The 20,646-nt window shown below is 46.8% G+C and overlaps 2 protein-coding genes across 2 annotated transcripts; both read left to right on the top strand.

The window, feature by feature from the left end:
• The first annotated feature begins 570 nt into the window (after positions 1 to 570).
• Positions 571 to 4,724, top strand: LOC120048779 (gastrula zinc finger protein XlCGF57.1-like). Its single transcript, XM_038994990.1, has 4 exons — positions 571 to 665; positions 2,374 to 2,753; positions 2,861 to 2,936; positions 3,192 to 4,724. Exons 2-4 carry the CDS (start codon positions 2,448 to 2,450, stop codon positions 4,574 to 4,576), a joined length of 1,767 nt encoding a protein of 588 aa, XP_038850918.1. The 5' UTR covers positions 571 to 665; positions 2,374 to 2,447; the 3' UTR covers positions 4,577 to 4,724.
• Positions 4,725 to 16,099: 11,375 nt separating this feature from the next.
• Positions 16,100 to 19,754, top strand: LOC120048778 (zinc finger protein 436-like). Its single transcript, XM_038994989.1, has 4 exons — positions 16,100 to 16,297; positions 17,496 to 17,875; positions 17,983 to 18,058; positions 18,290 to 19,754. The coding sequence occupies exons 2-4, from the start codon at positions 17,528 to 17,530 to the stop codon at positions 19,672 to 19,674; spliced, it is 1,809 nt and encodes a 602-aa protein (XP_038850917.1). The 5' UTR covers positions 16,100 to 16,297; positions 17,496 to 17,527; the 3' UTR covers positions 19,675 to 19,754.
• The last annotated feature ends 892 nt before the right edge of the window (positions 19,755 to 20,646 follow it).

The following is a 20,646-nucleotide window of genomic DNA, read 5'->3' as shown; positions in this document are numbered from 1 at the left end:
TCTCACTTCAATGCACTTAGTTCTTGCGGAAATTGACCCGCTATGTTGTTTACTTTGTGCATGTACGTCTCATCGCAGAGTCTACCTTGAACGTAAATCCACATCTCTCCCAGAGTAATGTCAATTAAGTTAAGTTGGGTTACCACTTGAACAGAGAACCACCCATCATGTCATTAACTGATTTGTACCAGTCCATAAGCTAAGAACCACCATTGGCTTGTAGTGGTGTTAATATTACATGGTCCTGTACAGTATTGGATCCCAACTAAGAGTACAAGCCTAGGGCCACTGGGGGTACTTGAGAAGACTCATGAGACTGTAGGCCTACTGGTAAAATGCACATGATGGGTTACTTCAAGGGTACTCCAGGCAAAGCAAAATTTAGTTGGTGGTACAGTGACCAAAAATGGTTGGGAACCAATGCTGTACAGTATCGTTCCCACATTTTGACAGAGGCCTGTTTATTATTGCAATAAAATAAAATATAAACATAACACATTTCCAATATTTATTTTGAGGAATATTTCTTTAAGAATCCACACCAATAAACCGCCTCCAAATCGTTGCATAGCGAGGAGCCATTACCTGATTGGTCAAGGCCACGTTTAGTAGGCACTTTAAGGACATAAACTAGAAAGTGCAGCGTTTTTATGGCGTCGACAAAGGTAGGCGAGGCTGTGTTGGCCCTTCTATCATTGAGCATTTACGAGATATACAATAATACGTTAACCTTTGCTGTATTATTCTCATCAACAAAGACGAGACTACTCGTTAACGACTAAGGTGAAACTCCATATGATTATTGCATTTTCGTGTGTTGCACCAAGGATACTGTATATAATGACGAGATGCTTGTCTCCGCCCTAACAATGAGGATTCGTTGTCTACAGAGCATAACGGCGGGCTCCCCTCTATTCCTTTCTTTAGATAGGTGGATACATCTCGTTTTTTTAATATTCTGAGGGGTGTTGACGTCCACCGCCTGTAAAACGTCTCGAATTTCAACAGGGACAATTGTTGTATGAAGTGTTTTTTCTCAAAGCTGCCGGGATGTCAGTGCATCACACTTATATCAGTATACTCGTAACAACCTAAGCATTACCAAACTTCTATTATATCAAATAAGACACACGTATAAAAATATGATTTCCTTTTTATCTTGACTAAATTCGACACTCATTGCCCCGACCCCATACAAAAACTCCTCACATAAATAATGATCTGCTTAACGTGGACAGATTTTGGGAAGTGACACGCTCTCGCTTTGCCTCAGCCTATCTGGTTGCACTTGCATTCAGTAGCATCTATGAATCACACGATTACATAGGATTGACGTAAACGGAAGAACCAAGGACAGGATGGTTCCAGGGGCTATTCATTACGCTGATTCTGTTGCAAAACGTTTCTTTAACGGAACGAAACGGGGAGGGACTTATCTGAATTTGTCCAATAGAAACTCGTGGTTGGACTAATGATTACACCCCTGATGTTCTGAGATTCTCTCTGGTGTTTACAAAACCACTTCTGCTGTGAGATTATATCAGGATTCAAGGATGCTGCGAGATTAGGATATCCTGACCTGTTTAAAGGCGTTACGTGGTCAATCTGATGTTTGCATTGACCGTTCAGCATTTACGGCGATACGCCTCTGCAGAAGTCAGGGCATTTATACTTATTGCGCTTTGCGGAGCAGCGCAGATCTGTTGTAAAGGAAATTGTCAAGGAATGAGTTTGTGTTTATACAGGACCTCCCATCCCCACCTACCGTCACCCAACCATGTCAATGCGAAGGAGCTATATGGAGCCATCCACATTGTTACAACATTTGGGAGGCGCGGTGCGGTATGGAGCTCAATTTGGCCTCTGCATGCCACCAGAGGCTCCGAGATTACTTTACACCATCCAAATAGAGCCTCTGACCACATTTTCAGGTCAAGCATTTATTGGCTTTTAGACAAAGCTATTTCTAACGGTAGAGCAAAGGATGGCACTATATGGGAAATTAATGGCTGCAGTATTGCCGTTATGATGACTACATTATGCATGGAATGCCAAGGCATAATTGTATAAAAGTGTGTATTCTAATTTAAAATGTATGTTGTTCTGTACCTATCTATTAATGTTATGTAATATGTTATGTTTTGTTTGGACCCCAGTAAGAGTAGCTAATGGGGATCCTAATAAAATACAAATACTAGCAGCTCAAGACATTAGCTAGTTAGACTGCTGCACCACTCGGGATCCCTAAACTAAGGCACTGCATCTCAGTGCTAGAGGCGTCACTACAGACCCTGGTTCGATATTAGTATGATCCCTGCCTGGTATTGCTCTCTAAGGGATGATGCTCAATAAAACCTGATCTTTTCCCCACAGAATTCAAATGAAGAAGCACTCCAGTCAACAAGATGAAGAGCAAACCTGGGTAAAAGCAACACAACACAACTAAGATGCCTAAACACCATCGAGACCCCATCAAAACAGAGTGTGGAACACAGTCAGATGATGTTTATTGCAATAGAGAAGAACCAGACATTAGCCAATCACCCTACATTACTAAAGGGGTTTGTATCAGCTCCATCCAAATCAAAGAGGAACCAACAGACTTTGAACAGCAGGGAATGGGAGAGGGACAAAACCGTTCTGTTCCTTCCTTCCAGAAGAAGCACATCAAACATCAAAATACATCCAATCCAATGACCGGATGTAGCAAGATATCATGGAGTCCTGTGGTGACGCTAACAAGATTGTCTAATGTAAGAAGAGTTAGTGGTCTTTCCCAACATGTGACAGTAACTAGACAATAGTATTTAGACTTTTGGTTAATGCGTACTGTGGTTTCTTCATTTTTCGAATCCATAAGGTAGTGGTTAAGACACTTCTGCGAGACACTAAGGTGTGTTTGGTGAAGGAGGAAAACTCAGACAAGACAGATGGAGGTAGGGCATAGTTCATACATCCTGTCCACCCTCAACACTGCATTTGAAATGGATGATGGGATTACTTGAACATCATTTGAACATTAATTTACCAAACTTTTAAATGAATTTTCAGCAAAGATATTTACTCAAAACATTTTATTGTTGAATGAGGAAATGTAAGTAATCACAACTATGTTCTGTTTCCTCTCTCCTCCCATCGCTCTCTTCTCACTCTTTCTACCATCCTTCCACTGCTCTGTACTTCTCCCTCAGTCTCTACTTCTCAGTTCTTTCCTTGTCCACACTGCACCATCTCCTTCACTGACTGTTACTTCCTGGAGAATCACATCAAGACCAAACACCAGAAGCAGTATGTGGCCATGCTGAAAAGCCATGTCTCAACAAGTAAAACCGTGTATGCCCCCACACACAGCTGTCCCCACTGTAGCTGCATGTTCCATACCCCACGACAGCTACACGTCCACACCCGTCAGGCCCACACCTCTGCCCCGCTAAGGAAACTCCACCCCTGCCCTTATTGTGACCGCAGCTTCCAGTACATAGCCAGACTGCATACTCACTGCAAGGTTTGGCACAAAATGTCTGTCGCTTTCACAGATGGATACCTCAGTTGCGCTGACTGTGGAAAGAGCTTCAGGAATTCCTGGGGACTGGGGCCTCACCAGTGTCACAAACCTGAGGACACTAAGCCTGAGGATGGCCCTGTCTGTATGAACATTGGCATGCCATGCTCAGAGTGTGGCAAAAGCTGCTCTAGTCCTCGGAATCTGCGCATTCACATGCGCACACACACCGGTGAGAAGCCCTACGTCTGTAAGGAGTGTGGCAAGAGCTTCTCAGAAGACAGCAGTTACCGCAAACACATGATGATACACTCAGGGGTCAAGCCATTCAAATGCCAGGATTGTGGAAAGGGTTTTGCCCGGATGGGGCGCCTCCGAGTTCACATGACTATTCACTCTGGCGAGAAGTCTTTCTCCTGCTCCAAATGTGACAGGCGGTTTGCATACAAGGACTGTCTGAAGCTTCACCTGCGCACACACTCAGGTGAGAGACCTTTCAAATGTACTGTGTGTGGTAAAGACTTTGCTTACAGAAATTATCTGAAGTTGCATCTGAAGATCCACAGCAATGAAAGAAACTACCATTGTGGGGTTTGTGGGCTGAAGTTCATAAACAGTGCTGCGTTGAAAACCCACCAGCGCACACACACTGGGGAGAGGCCTTTCCATTGCACAGTGTGTGACAAGACATTTTTCCGACATGAACACCTGAAGAACCACCAGCGCACTCACACAGGTGAGAAACCATACACCTGTACAGAGTGCGGTAAAAGCTTCACTCAGTCTGGAGATCTGACCAAACACAAGCGCATCCACACTGGGGAGAGGCCATTTGAATGTTCTGAATGCCACCGACGGTTTATCTGTTCTGCTGATCTGAACAGACACATGAGGATCCACAATAACTCACGGCCATATCCCTGCCAAGAGTGTGACAAGAGATTCCGCTTGGCCAACCACCTTAAAATTCACATGAGGACCCACACTGGGGAGAGACCGTACTCCTGCCCCCGCTGCCATCGCACCTTCGCTCGCACCCACCACCTCTCTGGTCACCTGCCTAGATGTCGCTGAATGATGAAATTAGACTATATAAATAAACTATTTTACTCTTATTGTAGTTATTAAATAAGGGAACAGTGATGTACAGAAGATGATTTTGTGCCCGACTCTGACCTGGTAATGCTAATAAATGGTAATGACAATAAAGGCCTCTATATTCTGTTGTGTAATTCTGGTGTTTTGTGTATGCCAACTTGATGATTGAGTTGGAGGCGTGCGTAGCCAATAAGAGAGTCATATCACATACATTTCAGTCTCCCAGTATTCATTGGGCTGCACTGGCTGGTTTTGATATTGCAGCATGTCTGACTCTGCATATTACAATATGCAAGCTATTGAAGAGGAATGATTCAAGCTCTTAAAGTCTCTGCATGGTCAATCCGCCATCTGCAGTGGTAGTATAGCATTTACTGAGATGCAGCCACCGCAGTAGTCAGAGGAAACATACTTTTTAAGTAAGTAGGTTTGTGTTTATACAGGACCTTCCGCCCCACCTACCGTCAACCAATCATGTCAATGCTGGGCTATACAGAGCCCTCTGCATTGTTAGAAAATGTGAGAGGCGCACAGCGATGTGGTACGGAGCTTGATTTGGCCTCTGCATGCCTCCGGAGGCTCACACCCGCCATACAAAGCCTCCGACCACATATGCAGATCAAGCATAAATTGGTTTTTAGGCTACACTATCATTCCCACATTTTGATAGTCAAATGAGGACATAGGGACATTCTCAATTGGTTAGCTAACTCTTCCGTCCTCTCCTTGCCTCCTTTTGAAAAAGGTCAAAGGTAATCAAGGAAATTTGCATCCTGTAGCTCTAACTCCAAAAGGTTTTGGAACACTAAAGTCCATGGAGAATAAGAGCCCCTCCTCCCAGCTGCCCACTGCACTGAGGCTAGGTAACACTGTCACCACCGATAAATCCACGATAATCGAGAATTTCAATAAGCATTTCTCTACGGCTGGCCATGCTTTCCTCCTAGCTACCCCAACCCTGGCCAACAGCTCCCCCCCGCCCAGCTACTTTCCCAAGCCTCCCCAGCTTCTCCTTCACCCAAATCCAGAGAGCAGATGTTCTGAAAGAGCTGCAAAACCTGGACCCGTACAAATCAGCTGGGCTGGACAAGCTGGACCCTCTCTTTCTAAAATTATCCGCCGCCATTGTTGCAACCCCTATTACCAGTCTGTTCAACCTCTCTTTCGTATCGTCCGAGATCCCTAAAGATTGGAAAGCTGCCGCGGTCATCCCCCTCTTCAAAGGGGGTGACACTCTAGACCCAAACTGTTATAGACCTATATCCATCCTGCCCTGCCTTTCTAAAGTCTTCGAAAGCCAAGTTAATAAACAGATCACTGACCATTTTGAATCCCACCGTACCTTCTCTGCTGTGCAATCCGGTTTTCGAGCTGGTGACAGGTGCACCTCAGCCATGCTCAAGGTACTAAACAATATCATAACCGCCATCGATAAAAGACAGTACTGTGCAGCCGTCTTCATCGACCTGGCTAAGGCTTTCAACTCTCAACAGCCTTGGTTTCTCAAATGACTGCCTCGCCTGGTTCACCAACTACTTCTCAGACAGAGTTCAGTGTGTCAAAAAGGAGGGCCTGTTGTCCGGACCTCTGGCAGTCTCTATGGGGTACCACAGGGTTCAATTCTCAGGCCGACTCTTTTCTCTGTATATATCAACGATGTCGCTCTTGCTGCGAGTGATTCCCTGATCCACCTCTACGCAGACGACACCATTCTGTATACTTCTGGCCCTTCCTTGGACACTGTGCTAACTAACCTCCAAACGAGCTTCAATGCCATACAACACTCCTTCCATGGCCTCCAACTGCTCTTAAATGCTAGTAAAACCAAATCCATGCTTTTCAACCGATCGCTGCCCGCACCCGCCCGCCCGACTAGCATCACTACTCTGGACGGTTCTGACTTAGAATATGTGGACAACTACAAATACCTAGGTGTCTGGCTAGACTGTAAACCCTCCTTCCAGACTCATATTAAACATCTCCAATCCAAAATTAAATCTAGAATCGGCTTCCTGTTTCGCAACAAAGCCTCCTTCACTCACCCCGCCAAACATACCCTCGTAAAACTGACTATCCTACCGATCCTCGACTTCGGCGATGTCATTTACAAAATAGCTTTCAATACTCTACTCAGCAAATTGGATGCAGTCTATCACAGTGCCATCCGTTTTGTCACCAAAGCCCCTTCCTTATACCACCCACCACTGCGACTTGTATGCTCTAGTCGGGTGGCCCTCGCTACATATTCGTCACCAGACCCACTGGCTCTAGGTCATCTATAAGTCTGCTAGGTAAAGCTCCGCCTTATCTCAGCTCACGATAACAACACCTACCCGTAGCACGGGCTCCAGCAGGTATATCTCACTGGTCATCCCCAAAGCCAACACCTCCTTTGGCTGCCTTTCCTTCCAGTTCTCTGCTGCCAATGACTGGAACGAATTGCAAAAATCGCTGAAGCTGGAGACTTATATTTCCCTCACTAACTTTAAACATCAGCTATCTGAGCAGCTAACTGATTGCTGCAGCTGAACATAGCCCATCTGTAAATAGCCCACCCAATCTACCTACCTCATTCCCATATTGTTTTTATTTACTTTTCTGCTCTTTTGCACACCAGTATTTCTACTTGCACATCAGCATCGGCTCATCTATCACTCCAGTGTTAATTTGCTAAATTGTAATTACTTCGCTACTATGGCCTATTTATTGCCTTACCTCCTCAAGCCATTTGCACACACTGTATATAGACTTTCTTTTTTTTCTATTGTGTTTTTGACTGTACGCTTGTTTATTCCATGTGTAACTCTGTGTTGTTGTTTGTGTCGCACTGCTTTGCTTTATCTTGGCCAGGTCGCAGTTGTAAATGAGAACTTGTTCTCAACTAGCTGTTAGTGGAATTATTTAATTCCTCTAATGTACTCATTAATTAAAATCAATCTGTCTATTTATAAGAATTTGTAAGATACTTATTAACATAAAATAGACAGGATACAGTCTTATTAAAATTAGATAATAGTATTTATTCTCGGAGCACGCTACCATTTGTACATAAACAACAGTTTATATACAAGATATGACGTCATAGGTTACAGAATAATTCTCCTCGTCCTGACCAATATAAAACAGGTTCAAAAGTTAATTCCAACTTCCCAGCGCACACACATGACACACAATATAATCTATTCTCCTGAAGGCTCACTATAATTTATTACCACTTTAGCAGACAACTCAAGATAATGGAAGACTTAAAAAGTTACCCACAGCCTTATCTAAACATCTCAGGGCTAAGTTGGGTCAGTTCAACCATAGTTTAACGACCCTTTCTGCTTATTTTATAACCCACAACACAAATCTCTTTTCACTAGGCGTGCAGAGTTAAATTAGTTATAGTTTTATCTAAATCTAGAAATTGTTTGAATTATTTATTAACAAAATTCCTAACACTAGCTTACCTGGTTAAATAAAGATGAAATAAAATTTAAAAAATTAAAAGGAGAGGAGGTGAGGAGAGGAAATGTGGAAACAAATGCACTTGTATGAAAGACTCCTTCACACGCAAATTAAATGTGTAAAGTAGTAAAATGTCTTTTAGAAAGTTTTATAAATAAAAGGATAAGTGGCATGTCGTTTTTAAATATGTGCCTGCTTTTCTCCTCTGAGTTAACAGCTGATTTAAAGGGGGTGTGGCGGATCTCCAAACCCTTCCGCAAAGGACTCAGGTAGGATAGTCTTGTGCTTCCTCGTCATGAGGAGGGGGGGACACTCCTCAGTTCGCCTACCAACTAATTGACACTTGACCACTTATCGGTTTCTGGGTCACGGAGGACAGTCTTTTTCCCTACTCAGAACATCCCCTAGTCTCGGAAATTCCAGACCTTGGGCAACATTATCGGTTGCAATGTCGAACGCGCCCATTTATAACTAACCCAAAATAGTTAATTTGTGTAGTTTTCAATGAGGGGGTTCGATTAATTTTGCCTAGGCACCGGTGTAGAAAAAATAAAATAAATATTTAGCACAAGCAATGTCGGAGTGGCATTGACTAAAATACAGTAGAATAGAATACAGTATATACACGAGTAAACAGATGAGATGAGTAAACATTATTAAAGTGACTAGTAAGCATTTCACTGTAAGGTCTACAGGTCTACACATGTTGTATTCGGCGCATGCAAATAATAAAATTTGATTTGATTTAGTGTTCTATTATTAAAGTGGCCAGTGATTCCATGTCTATGTATATAGGGCTGCAGCCTCGAAGGTGCAGGGTTGAGTAGCCGGGTGGTAGCTGGCTAGTGATGGCTTTTTAACAGTCTGATGGCCTTGAGATAGAAGCTGTTTTTCAGTCTCTCTGTCCCAGCTTTGATACACCTGTACTAACTTCTCCTTCTGGATGATAGCGGGGTGAACAGGCCGTGGCTTAGGTGGTTGATGTCATTTGATCTTTTTGGCCTTCCTGTGACATCGGGTGTTGTAGGTGTCCTGGAGGGCAGGCAAATGGGCAGACCGCACCACCCTCTGGATAGCCCTGCGGATTTGGGTGGTGCAGTTGCCGTACCAGGTGATACAGCCTGACAGGATGCTCTCAATTGTGCATCTGTAAAAGTTTCTAAGGGTCTTAGGGGCCAAGACAAATTTCTTCAGCCTCCTGAGTTTGAAGAGGCGCTGTTGCACCTTTTTCATCACACTGTCTGCATGGGTGGACTATTTCCGATTGTCAGTGATGTGTACGCCGAGGAACTTGAAGCTTTCCACCTTCTCCACTGCAGTCCAGTCGATGTGGATAGGGGTGTGCTCCCTCTGCTGTTTCCTGAAGTATACGATCAGTTTTTTTGTTTTGTTGACTTTAAGGGAGAGATTATTTTCTTGGAACCACTCCACCAGGACCCTCACCTCCTCCCTGTAGGCCGTCTCGTCATTGATGGTAATCAGACCTACTACGTTTGTGTCGTATGCAAACTTGATGATTGAGTTGGAGGCGTGCGTAGCCACGCAGTCATAGGTGAACAGGGAGTACAGGAGGGGGCTGAGCACGCACCCTTGTGGGACCCCTGTGTTGGTGATCAGCGAAGTGGAGGTGTTGTTTTCCTACCTTCACCACCTGGGGGAGGCCTGTCAGGAAGTCCCAGACCCAGTTGCACAGGGCGGGGTTCAGACCCAGGGCCCCGAGCTTAATGATGAGCTTGGACGGTACCATTGTGTTGAAGGCTGAGTTATAGACAATGAACAGCATTCTGCCGTAGGTATTCTTCTTGTCCAAATGGGATAGGGCAGTATGCAGTGCGATGGCAATTGCATCCTCTGTGGATCTATTGGGGCGGTAAGCAAATTGAAGTGGGTCTAGGGTGTAAGGTAGAGGTGATATGATCCTTAACTAGCCTCTCAAAGCACTTCCTGATGACAGAAGTGAGTTCTACGGGTGATAGTCATTTAGTTCAGTTACCTTTGCTTTCTTGGGTGCAGGAACAATGGTGAACATATTGAAGCAAGTGGGGACAGCAGACTGTGATAGGGAGAGATTGAACATGTCCGTAAACACTCCAGCAACTCAATTTGCCCTTCCACTCCTTCTAAACAACATTTTTTTTTTTAAACTTTGGTAAAGGGTAAAATCTACTAAAAATAGTCCACTCTGTTCGTAACAGATTCTAGTTTTGGGAACAGAAAACTGTATTGAGATCAAACGTTTTGTCAATGAGAACATTAGCATAATGTAGACCAAAATCCATCTCACTCCATCTTCACCCACTGCCGGCCACTGGGCTTTCTCTCATCACCATTTTTGGTAGTGAGTGGAAACGCTAACCGGATGCTTCACACTTATACATCCTGTGAAATATCTTGCTGATTATTCTGTGGCAATATGGCGCAGCACCTTTCAAATTCGCCATTGGGAATTTTCCATAGGAATAGGTGGATGACGTCAGCACTATCACTATCTAGTGATTTTAACGCTGTCTATGCTTCAATGAGAGGGGGCAGATTTTCTCCCTGGGTAAGGCGGTGGTTTGAAAATATGTTGTTGTCTTTGATACTCGTGCCCCTCTTCACAACAAAAGACTTCAATTATGGGAGTCTCAGACTAAAGTATTGTAGCGACCCGCACAGACAGCGGTGTGTTATGTGTTAGGCCAGGGGTGTCAAACTCATTCCACGGAGGGCCTAGTGTCTGCAGGTTTTTGGTTTTTCCTTTCAATAAAGCCCTAGACAACCAGGTGTGGGGAGTTCCTAACTAATTAGTGATGTTAATTCATCAATCAAGTACAAGGGAGGAGCGAAAACCCGCAGACACTCGGCCCCCCGTGGAATGAGTTTGACACCTGTGTGTTAGGCTATTCGTGGGTTGTGTTGTACTTACCAGTGTTCGCAGGGTCCGACATGCCAATCAACCTGCTATCTGCCAATCACGGGAATGCCTGGAATGTTCTGATACCGGGCATCCTGGTGGTTGGTGGAGTGGCGTGGAGGGGGGTTGGGCAGGGGGATGGAGCATTGGAAATTAAGACCAGATTTAGCCATTGTTCTTTCTCTTACGTCTGGCCTTCACAAGAGAAGGTCACGGTTGGCTTGTGGGGTATCTTTCATATATTTGGCGTGGGCTACGGCCAAACAGTAGCCTGTGTAAAGTTGGGTTAATAAACCGTCAATTCGTAAACTCAACCTCTGTCTGGACAATTGTTCCTTTATGATCTAGTCAGGTCATTACATTGGTGTCAGAAGTAAAAACGTTGATAAAAGTTAGCCAGCTAGCTAGCTGACTTCTGTGGGTAGCTACCATAGGTGAGAACGGGGGTTGAAAATACTTAGAGGGAATCCGAAAGTGAAGGTGGAGGAAGGGGACGATTATGGCCAAGGAGGTGCGTGTGCATGGACTTCGGAGGATCTGGCTGAGGAGATCGCCAGGGCGTCGGAGCCCAGAGGCCGCTTGAGGGAGGACATTAGAGTGATGGCGGGTGAAGCGGGCATGAGTCCTTCGTCGACTGTGCTTCGCGCGGATTCTGGTGGGCGGACCGAAGGGGTGATGTCAACGTGGTGGGACGAGGATCTGGGGCTCAGGATGTAAACAAACATGGCGGCACCCCGTTCCTGGCTGCGTCCGTATCTGTTAAGACCCCGAAGTATTCCGGTAAAGCGGATTGGGAAGCTTTTCATGCTCAGTTTGAACTGTTAGCTCATTTTAGGGGGTGGTCGAATGAAGATAGGGCACTGCAGTTGGCTTTATGCCTCACGGATGATGCTCTGGCCTGTTTGATAGCCCCGAGGACAGACGTGATTATGGTACTTTAGTGGGAGCACTGAGGAGGCGCTATGGACAGTGTGTACAGCCCGGGCTACTGCGCTCCGGACTGAGTAATAGACGCAGGCAGCCTGGAGAGCCTCTACGGGTGCTAGCTAATGACATTGAGAGCCTCTCTCAGCGGGCATATGCTCACATGCCCCCCTCCGTGCAGAGCGAGCTAGCACGGGACCAGTTCATACAGGCGCTCTCTCCTACGGAGCTGCGCATACAGACCCAGTTGGCTCATCCTGAGTCATTGCAGATAGCCTTGGAGATGGCTTTGGAGAGGGAGCTGGTGTGGGCTGGGGCTTCAGCTGGGGCTTAGGTGGGGGTGCAGGGAGACAGACCCTCTGTGCAAGCTGGGGGGCAGAGTAGCACGGAGCCGGAAAAGCCTGAATGGGTGGCTGAAATGACAGAACTCATTCGTGCTGTGTCGCTACAGGCGGCACGAAACACACGCCCTGGTCCCAGGGTCTGCTGGGGTTGTGGCCAGCCAGGCCATCTGCGCCGGGATTGCCCCATGTCCTCCAGTGCTCAGGGAAACGGCTTGGGGTCCGCATAGACCAGGTAGTGCGGACCCCTGGCTTTCTATTCCAACCACCATCTTCTTCAGGAGGAGCCCACCGGCACAGACAGGGAAGCAAGGCTCCACTTCCCCCAGAAGCAGACGAGGGCAAGCGGATGGAGCCTGTTGTTGTGGTGGGCCGGACCTGTGTTGGGGACTTTTGTCATGTCACTGTGGAGGGGGTGCCCTGCTCTGCCCTGGTGGACACTGGGTCCACAGTAACCCTGGTGAGGCCAGATATTGTGCCAGGTTGGACTCAGTGTGAGCCCACAACTGTGCAGCTCCGCACAGTCACAGGTGAGCTGGCACCCATGAAAGGGAATAATGACTCTGACAGTAGGGGGCAGGTCTGTGCGTCATCCTGTGTGGGTGGCGGCTGTGCAGGACCCTTGTATACTGGGGTTGGACTTTCTTAGGAGCACAGGCTGCCAGTTAGACCTAAATGGGGGCACACTGAACTTCTAGGGAGGGCCGGAAGTCACCATGCCCCTCCCCCCCCCTAATGTCACATTCACTCAACCCAACAAACCCTTTACTCCAACAGTTAAAGCAGAAGAGACTCATGGCTGCCCCCCCTCCCCCACATCTGTGTGTGACTTTTTCCCAGCCCCCCTGTCAGCTACGGCTGTGTGTTACATTCCCCCAGCTACCTCCACGACACAGCCCTCTGTGAGCCCGGGCTGCGCCCCCCCAGCCCAGCTACCTCAGATGGGAGAGGAGAGGACACTGTCTGCACTGAGGGAGATATGGGGGAGGAACTGTGTTGGTCTTGACCCCGAGCAGCAGGAACGGTTGTGGCAGTTGCTGTTTGAATTCAGAGACAGCTTTGCGCTGAGTGAGGAAGAGGTGGGTCAGACTCATCTGGTGCAGCATGAGATCGACACAGGTGATGCTCGACCCATCAAGATGCGTCCCCGCCGTATCCCGCTGGCTCGCCAGGAGGCGGCAGACCAGGCTGTGTTGGAGATGCAGCGGGCAGACTTCATCGAGCCCTCAGACAGCCTCTGGGCGGCGCCAGTCATCATGGTTCCGAATAAGGGGGGCAAGCTGAGGTTCTGTACGGACTACAGGCGGCTGAATGAGGTAACCAGGAAGGACTCATACCCCATACCACGTATCGATGAGTCGCTGGACCTGGTTAGGGGGTCCTCCTGGTTCTCCTCATTAGACCTCCGCAGTGGCTACTGGCAGGTGCCCCTCTCCCCAGAGGCCAGAGCCAAAACTGCGTTCTCCACTAACAGAGGACACTGGCAGTTCAAGGTCCTGTGCTTCGGCCTGTGCAACACTCCAGCTACTTTTGAGCGTTTGATGGACAGGGTGCTGGATGGCATCCCCCGACAGCCGTGTCTGGTATACCTCGATGACATCCTGGCCCATGGCAGCTCCTTCCAGTCAGCCCTGGTGGCGCTACGGCGTGTGCTGGAGAGGGTGGCTGCCGCCGGTCTGAAGCTCCACCCCTAGAAGTGCCACTTCATGAGGAGAGAGGTGTCCTTCTTGGGCCACCGAGTGGGGAAGGAGGGAATCAGCACCATGGAGGACAAGGTGGGGGCTGTCCGAGACTGGCCCACCCCCACCAACCAGCGTCAGCTGAAGAGCTTCCTGGGCCTGGCCTCGTACTACAGGAGGTTTGTACGGGGCTTCTCAAGCGTTGCTGCTCCCCTGAACCGCCTGCTGCCGAAGGACAAGGCTTTCACTTGGACAGTGGAGTGTGAGGAGGCCTTCAACACCCTCAAACGTGCACTGATCAAGGCCCCCGTGCTCGCCCCCCTTGACCTCACCTTGCCCTTTATCCTGGACACAGATGCGAGCAATGTGGGCATGGGTGGGGTGCTGGCCCAGGTTGGGCCAGAGGTGGAGAGAGTGGTGGCGTACTTCAGCAAAACATTTGACAAACTTGAGCGCCGCTACTGTGTCACCCGGTGGGAGCTCTTGGCTGTTGTGGCTTCCGTCAAACACTTCAAGTACTACCTGGGTGGCCTGCCCTTTACTGTAAGGACTGACCACTCTGCTCTCCAGTGGCTCATGTCTTTCAGAGAGCCAGAGGGGCAGGTGGCACGCTGGTTGGAGGAGCTTCAGCTGTATGACTTCACAGTGGTGCACAGGTCAGGGGCACGCCACTCCAACGCCGACGCCATGTCCCGTCGGCCCTGTACTGCAGACGGCTGCCGCCACTGTGAGCGGAGAGAGGGACGGGAGAGAGAGCTGTGTGCAGAAGAGGGGATCTGTGCCACAGTGTGTCGGGCGAGCGGGCCTGTCTGCTGTGAGCTGCAGACTGTCGACGTGGCTGAATGGGGGCAGCAGCAGGGACGGGACACAGACCTACGAAAGGGTTGTGGTCAAAGTTTGAGCGACTGCGGCTGGCTGATGGCGTGCTACAGAGGGCATGGAAGGAGTCAGCTACGGGAGAGGAGAGGTGGCAGGTGGTGGTCCCAAAAGCATTGCGGGAGGCTGTGCTCCAGAGTACTCATGGGGGGGTGTGGACTGGACACTTTGGGGTCACAAAAACACTGTGCAGCGTCCGTCAGGGCTTTTACTGGGAGCAGCACAAGAGGGTTGTGGAGGACTTTTGCCGCCGCTGTGACAACTGCACAGCGAGAAAGGGCCCTCCAGGCCGCTCTCATGCTCAGCTCCAACAGTTCCCAGTGGGGGCTCCCATGGAGAGGGTGGGAGTGGATGTGGGTGGGCCGTTCCCCACCACAGACAGTGGAAACCGCTGGGTGCTCACGGCCATGGACTATTTCACAAAATGGCCCGAGGCCTATGCTCTGCCTGGCCAGGAGGCAGAGACCATCGTCGACGCCCTGACAGCGGGGATGTTCAGCAGGTTTTGAGATGCGGAGTCCATCCACAGCGACCAAGGCAGAAACTTTTGAGTCCCGTGTGTTCGCCACCATGTGTGAGAGGCTGGGTATGCACAAGACCCGCACTACTCCTCTCCATCCTCAAAGTGATGGATGGAGCATTGGAAGTTAAGACCAGATTTAGCCATTGTTCTTTCTCTTACGTCTGGCTTTCACAAGAGAAGGTCACGGTTGGCTTGTGGGGTATCTTTCATTTATTTGGCGTGGGCTACGGCCAAACAGTAGCCTGTGTAAAGTTGGGTTAATAAACCGTCAATTCATAAACTCAACCCTCTGTCTGGACAATTGTTCCTTTATGATCTAGTCAGGTCATTACAGTATGTAGCGAACGACAGAGCAGCGGAAGAATTTAGTGCAAGTCATCAGGCTCATTCTTATTATACTTCAGTGGCCAGGCTAGACCACTGGGCTTCTTCTCATCATATTCGGTGTGAAGTGGGAAATCCAACCGGATACTTCAGATTTATACATCCGGTAAAACATCTGGTCCCTTGTTCTATGGTTTCCACTAGTTACCAAAGCCACAAAATCAAAATTGGTTTCGACATAAGGTTAGCAGTGTGGTTAAGGTTTAAACCCACATTTTTGAGAAATTGTAGAAATAGGTTCCGTGTGGCTCAGTTGGTAGAGCATGGCGCTTGTAACGTCAGGGTTGTGCATTCGATTCCCACGGGGGAACGGTACAAAAATGTATCCATTCACTACGATATATGAGTGTCTGCTAAATGAGGTAGAATGTAAAACAGAGGCGGGGTTTATGACTTTGTGGCTGTTGTAACTAGTGACGACCTTGTTCTATCTGTGGTGGAACGTTGTGGACATCGACCAGAAAGTGCAGCTTTTTATGGCGTCAATAAAGGACTGCGAAGCTGTGTGCCATTTTATCATTGAGAATTTACAAGATACAAACTAATTGGCATTTGCTGTGTTCTCATTTACAAAGACTAGGCTACTAGCAGCTCAAAACAGTAGCTAGCTAGTTGGCTGCAACAGTAAGTAGAGTTTGCTGCCTGTATTATAATCCTATAACGAGCTATGCTTTTGTCTGAGCGGGTTGGGAGCAACATGAATGCTAATGTCATATTGAAGGGTTAGCTGACAACGTCACGAAAACGATGCTTCAATGGGGCAGAACTCCATGTGTTATGATTCTGGATGACCAACTAGCTAACAACAACAATGACTAGAAGCTGCAGTGTGGGGAATCGTTTCATATCGTTTTATCCGTTTCTTGATACCATGTCGTTTTTTGAAGTGTTTTAACTGTTGCCACGTCATCTATGCTATTTATATGGCTAAATTCCGCTAACTAGCTAACCAACAACTGTAACGATGTATTTGAGAGACAAGTTCTCATTTTGCAAATGTATTTATGTATTCAATAGACATTGGAGACGAAATATAGTTTACATGTTATCAACAATTTAAGACAACCCCGTCTGTTTTGCCCTAGTTGTGTTCGCATCGGTTTTGTTGCTAAACAACCAACCCGTCTATAGGCCAATTATTACTGGTAGGTTGACTGTTAGAAACGTATGCAGTTACATTTATTGTTCATACAGACTTGTGGTTTCTTCAATTACCCGATGATTTGTCAAATCAATTTGGATTGGTCACATACACATGGTTAGCAGATGTTATTGCGAGTGTAGCGAAATGCTTGTGCTTCTGGTTCCGACAGTGCAGCTATATCTAACAAGTAATATCTAACAATTACAAAACAAAAGCCTAATACCCACACATCTAACTAAAGGAATGGAATAAGAATGTATAAAGATATGGGTGAGCAATGTCAAAGCGGCATAGGCTAAGATGCAATAGATATGAGATGAGTAATGCAAGATATGTAAACATTATTAAAGTGACTAATGTTCCATTTATTAAAGTGGGCAATGATTTCAAGTCTGTATATAGGCAGCAGCCTCTCTGTGCTAGTGATGGCTGTTTAACAGTCTGATGGCCTTGAGATGGAAGCTGTTTTTCAGTCTCGGTCTCAGCTTTGATACACCTGTACTGACCTCGCCTTCTGGATGATAGCGGGGTGAACAGGCAGTGGCTCGGGTGGTTGTTGTCCTTGGTTATCTTTTTGGCCTTCCTGTGACTTATGTTGCATAGTTTATTAATATGATCCCTGCCTGGTATTGCTCTCTAAGGGATGATGCTCAATAAAACCTGTTCTTTTCCCCACAGAATTCAAATGAAGAAGCACTCCAGTCAACAAGATGAAGAGCAAACCTGGGAAAAAGCAACACAACAAAACCAAGAGGACTAAACACCATCGAGACCCCATCAAAACAGAGTGTGGAACACAGTCAGATGATGTTTATTGCAATAGAGAAGAACCAGACATTAGCCAATCACCCTACATTACTAAAGGGGTTTGTATCAGCTCCATCCAAATCAAAGAGGAACCAACAGACTTTGAACAGCAGGGAATGGGAGAGGAACAAAACCGTTCTGTTCCTTCCTTCCAGAAGAAGCACATCAAACATCAAAATACATCCAATCCAATGACCGGATGTAGCAAGATATCATGGAGTCCTGTGGTGACGCTAACAAGATTGTCTAATGTAAGAAGAGTTAGTGGTCTTTCCCAACATGTGACAGTAACTAGACAATAGTATTTAGACTTTTGGTTAATGTATACTGTGGTTTCTTCATTTTTCTAATCCATAAGGTAGTGGTTAAGACACTTCTGCGAGACACTAAAGTGTGTTTGGTGAAGGAGGAAAACTCAGACGAGACAGATGGAGGTAGGGCATAGTTCATACATCCTGTCCACCCTCAACACTGCATTTGAAATGGATGATGGGATTACTTGAACATCATTTGAACATTAATTTACCAAACTTTGAAATTAATAGTTAGCAGAGATATTTACTCAAGCGTTTTTTTGAGGAAATGTAGGAAATCATAACTATGTTCTGTTCCCTCTCATCTTTCTCTTTCTACCATCCTTCCACTGCTCTGTCCCTCTCCCCCAGTCTCTTCTCCTCAATTTTTTTCTTGTCCACACTGCACCATCTCCTTCACTGACTGTTACTTCCTGGAGAACCACATGAAGACCAAACACCAGAAGCAGTACCTGGCTTTGTTCAAAAGCCATGTCTCAACAAGTAAAACCGTGTATGCCCCCACACACAGCTGTCCCCACTGTAGCTGCATGTTCCATACCCCACGACAGCTACACGTCCACATCCGTCAGGCCCACCCCTCTCCCTCTCTAAGGAAACTCCACCCCTGCCCCTATTGTGACCGCAGCTTCCAGTACATAGCCAGACTGCATACTCACTGCAAGGTTTGGCACAAAATGGCTGTTACTTTCATCGATGGATACCTCAGTTGCGCTGACTGTGGAAAGAGCTTCAAGAATTGCTGGGGACTGGGACCTCACCAGTGTTACAAGCCTGAGGACACTAAGCCTGAGGATGGCCCTGTCTGTGTGAACATCGGCATGCCATGCTCAGAGTGTGGCAAAAGCTGCTCTAGTCCTCAGAATCTGCGCATTCACATGCGCACACACACCGGCGAGAAGCCCTACGTCTGCAAGGAGTGTGGCAAGAGCTTCTCAGAAGCCAGCAGTCATTGCAAACACATGATGATACACTCAGGGGTCAAGCCATTCAAATGCCAAGACTGCGGAAAGGATTTTGCCCGGATGTGGCACCTCCGAGTTCACATGACCGTTCACTCTGGCGAGAAGCCTTTATCCTGCCCCAAATGTGACAGGCGGTTTGCATACAGTTATTCTTTGAAGCTTCACCTGCGCACACACTCAGGGGAGAGACCTTTCAAATGTACTGTGTGTGGTAAAGACTTTGCGGACAAAGGTTATCTGAAGACGCATCTGAAGATCCACAGCAATGAAAGAAACTACCATTGTGGGGTTTGTGGGCTGAAGTTCATAAACAGTGCTGCGTTGAAAACCCACCAGCGCACACACACTGGGGAGAGGCCTTTCCATTGCACAGTGTGTGACAAGACATTTTTCCGACACGCACACCTGAAGAACCACCAGCGCACTCACACAGGTGAGAGACCATACGTCTGTTCTGAGTGCAGCAAGAGCTTTGCTCAATCTGGAGATCTCACAAAACACATACGCACCCACACTGGAGAGAAGCCGTATGAATGTTCTGTCTGCCACGGCTGCTATACCTCTTCAGGGGATCTGGGCAAACACATGAGGATCCACAATAACTCACGGCCATATCACTGCCAGGAGTGTGACAAAAGCTTCCGCATGGTCGGTCACCTTAAAACTCACATGAGGACCCACACTGGGGAGAGACCGTACTCCTGCCACCGCTGCCATCGTACTTTTGCTCGCGCCCACCACCTCTCTGGTCACCTGCCTAGATGTTGCTGAATGATTCGATTATTTAAATACAGTCAACTCTTTTACTCTTGTTGTAGTTATTTAATAAAGGAACAGTGATGTACAGAAGATGGTTTTGTGCCCGACTGTTGTGTTAATAACAATAAATGGTAATGTCAATAAAGGCTGCTATATTCTGTGAAAGTTGGCATGCCTGTTGTGTGGTTCTGGTGTTTTTTGTATGTTTTCTTTGAGCTGAAATAAGAGTCATATCACATACATTTCAGTCTCCCAGTATTCTATTGGTAAACCATCATTGGCCTGCACTGGCTGGTTTTGATATTACAGTAAGTCGTTTATTTCATATTACAATATGAAAGCTTTTGAAGAGGATTAATTCAACAATTTAGTCTATTTGTTTCTGAAATCCCAGATCTAGGGCAACATTGTTAGTGTGGGAGTCAACCTGTCTTCCTATGGAGAATCAGGACAGTGAATGAAAGGGTATGCTCTATCTTCTTTACAACAGGTGCTTTAGCCGTACAGGAACTATCTTCTTGCTATTACAATGACCACAATTCGTCCTTGATTAATAAGATTAGAGTTCAGAACTGGCATAGCTACAAAAAATTGCTGATACAAAACTGATATTTTTGGCGAAAATTTATATTTATTTAAGAATACACACCAATCAACAGCCTCTAATTTTTTCCATATAATCGAGGGGCCATTGTTTGATTGGTCAGGTACCGTGACGTTTTAACTGCAGAAAAGCAAAGCTAGTCTATTATGTTGACAAGATAATCAAGTGACCGGTCTAGCAATGGAAATACATGTCCACCCTCAATGAAGGAAGACAGGCGGGACCATTCTAGCCAATGAGAGGGCAGATAAACGTGGGCACTAAGTCGTTTTTCTCCTAGCTGCCGCAATGCCACGTGCAACCACTTATATCCGTACATTTGTAACAACCTAAACATTACGAAACTTATATTTGATTTAAAAAAGCCTCACGTAATTCGA

This window comes from Salvelinus namaycush, chromosome 5 (genome assembly GCF_016432855.1).
Source record: "Salvelinus namaycush isolate Seneca chromosome 5, SaNama_1.0, whole genome shotgun sequence".
Taxonomy (NCBI): domain Eukaryota; kingdom Metazoa; phylum Chordata; class Actinopteri; order Salmoniformes; family Salmonidae; genus Salvelinus; species Salvelinus namaycush.
Note: the sequence above shows the minus strand (reverse complement) of the source record. Positions and strands in the feature narration are given on the sequence as shown.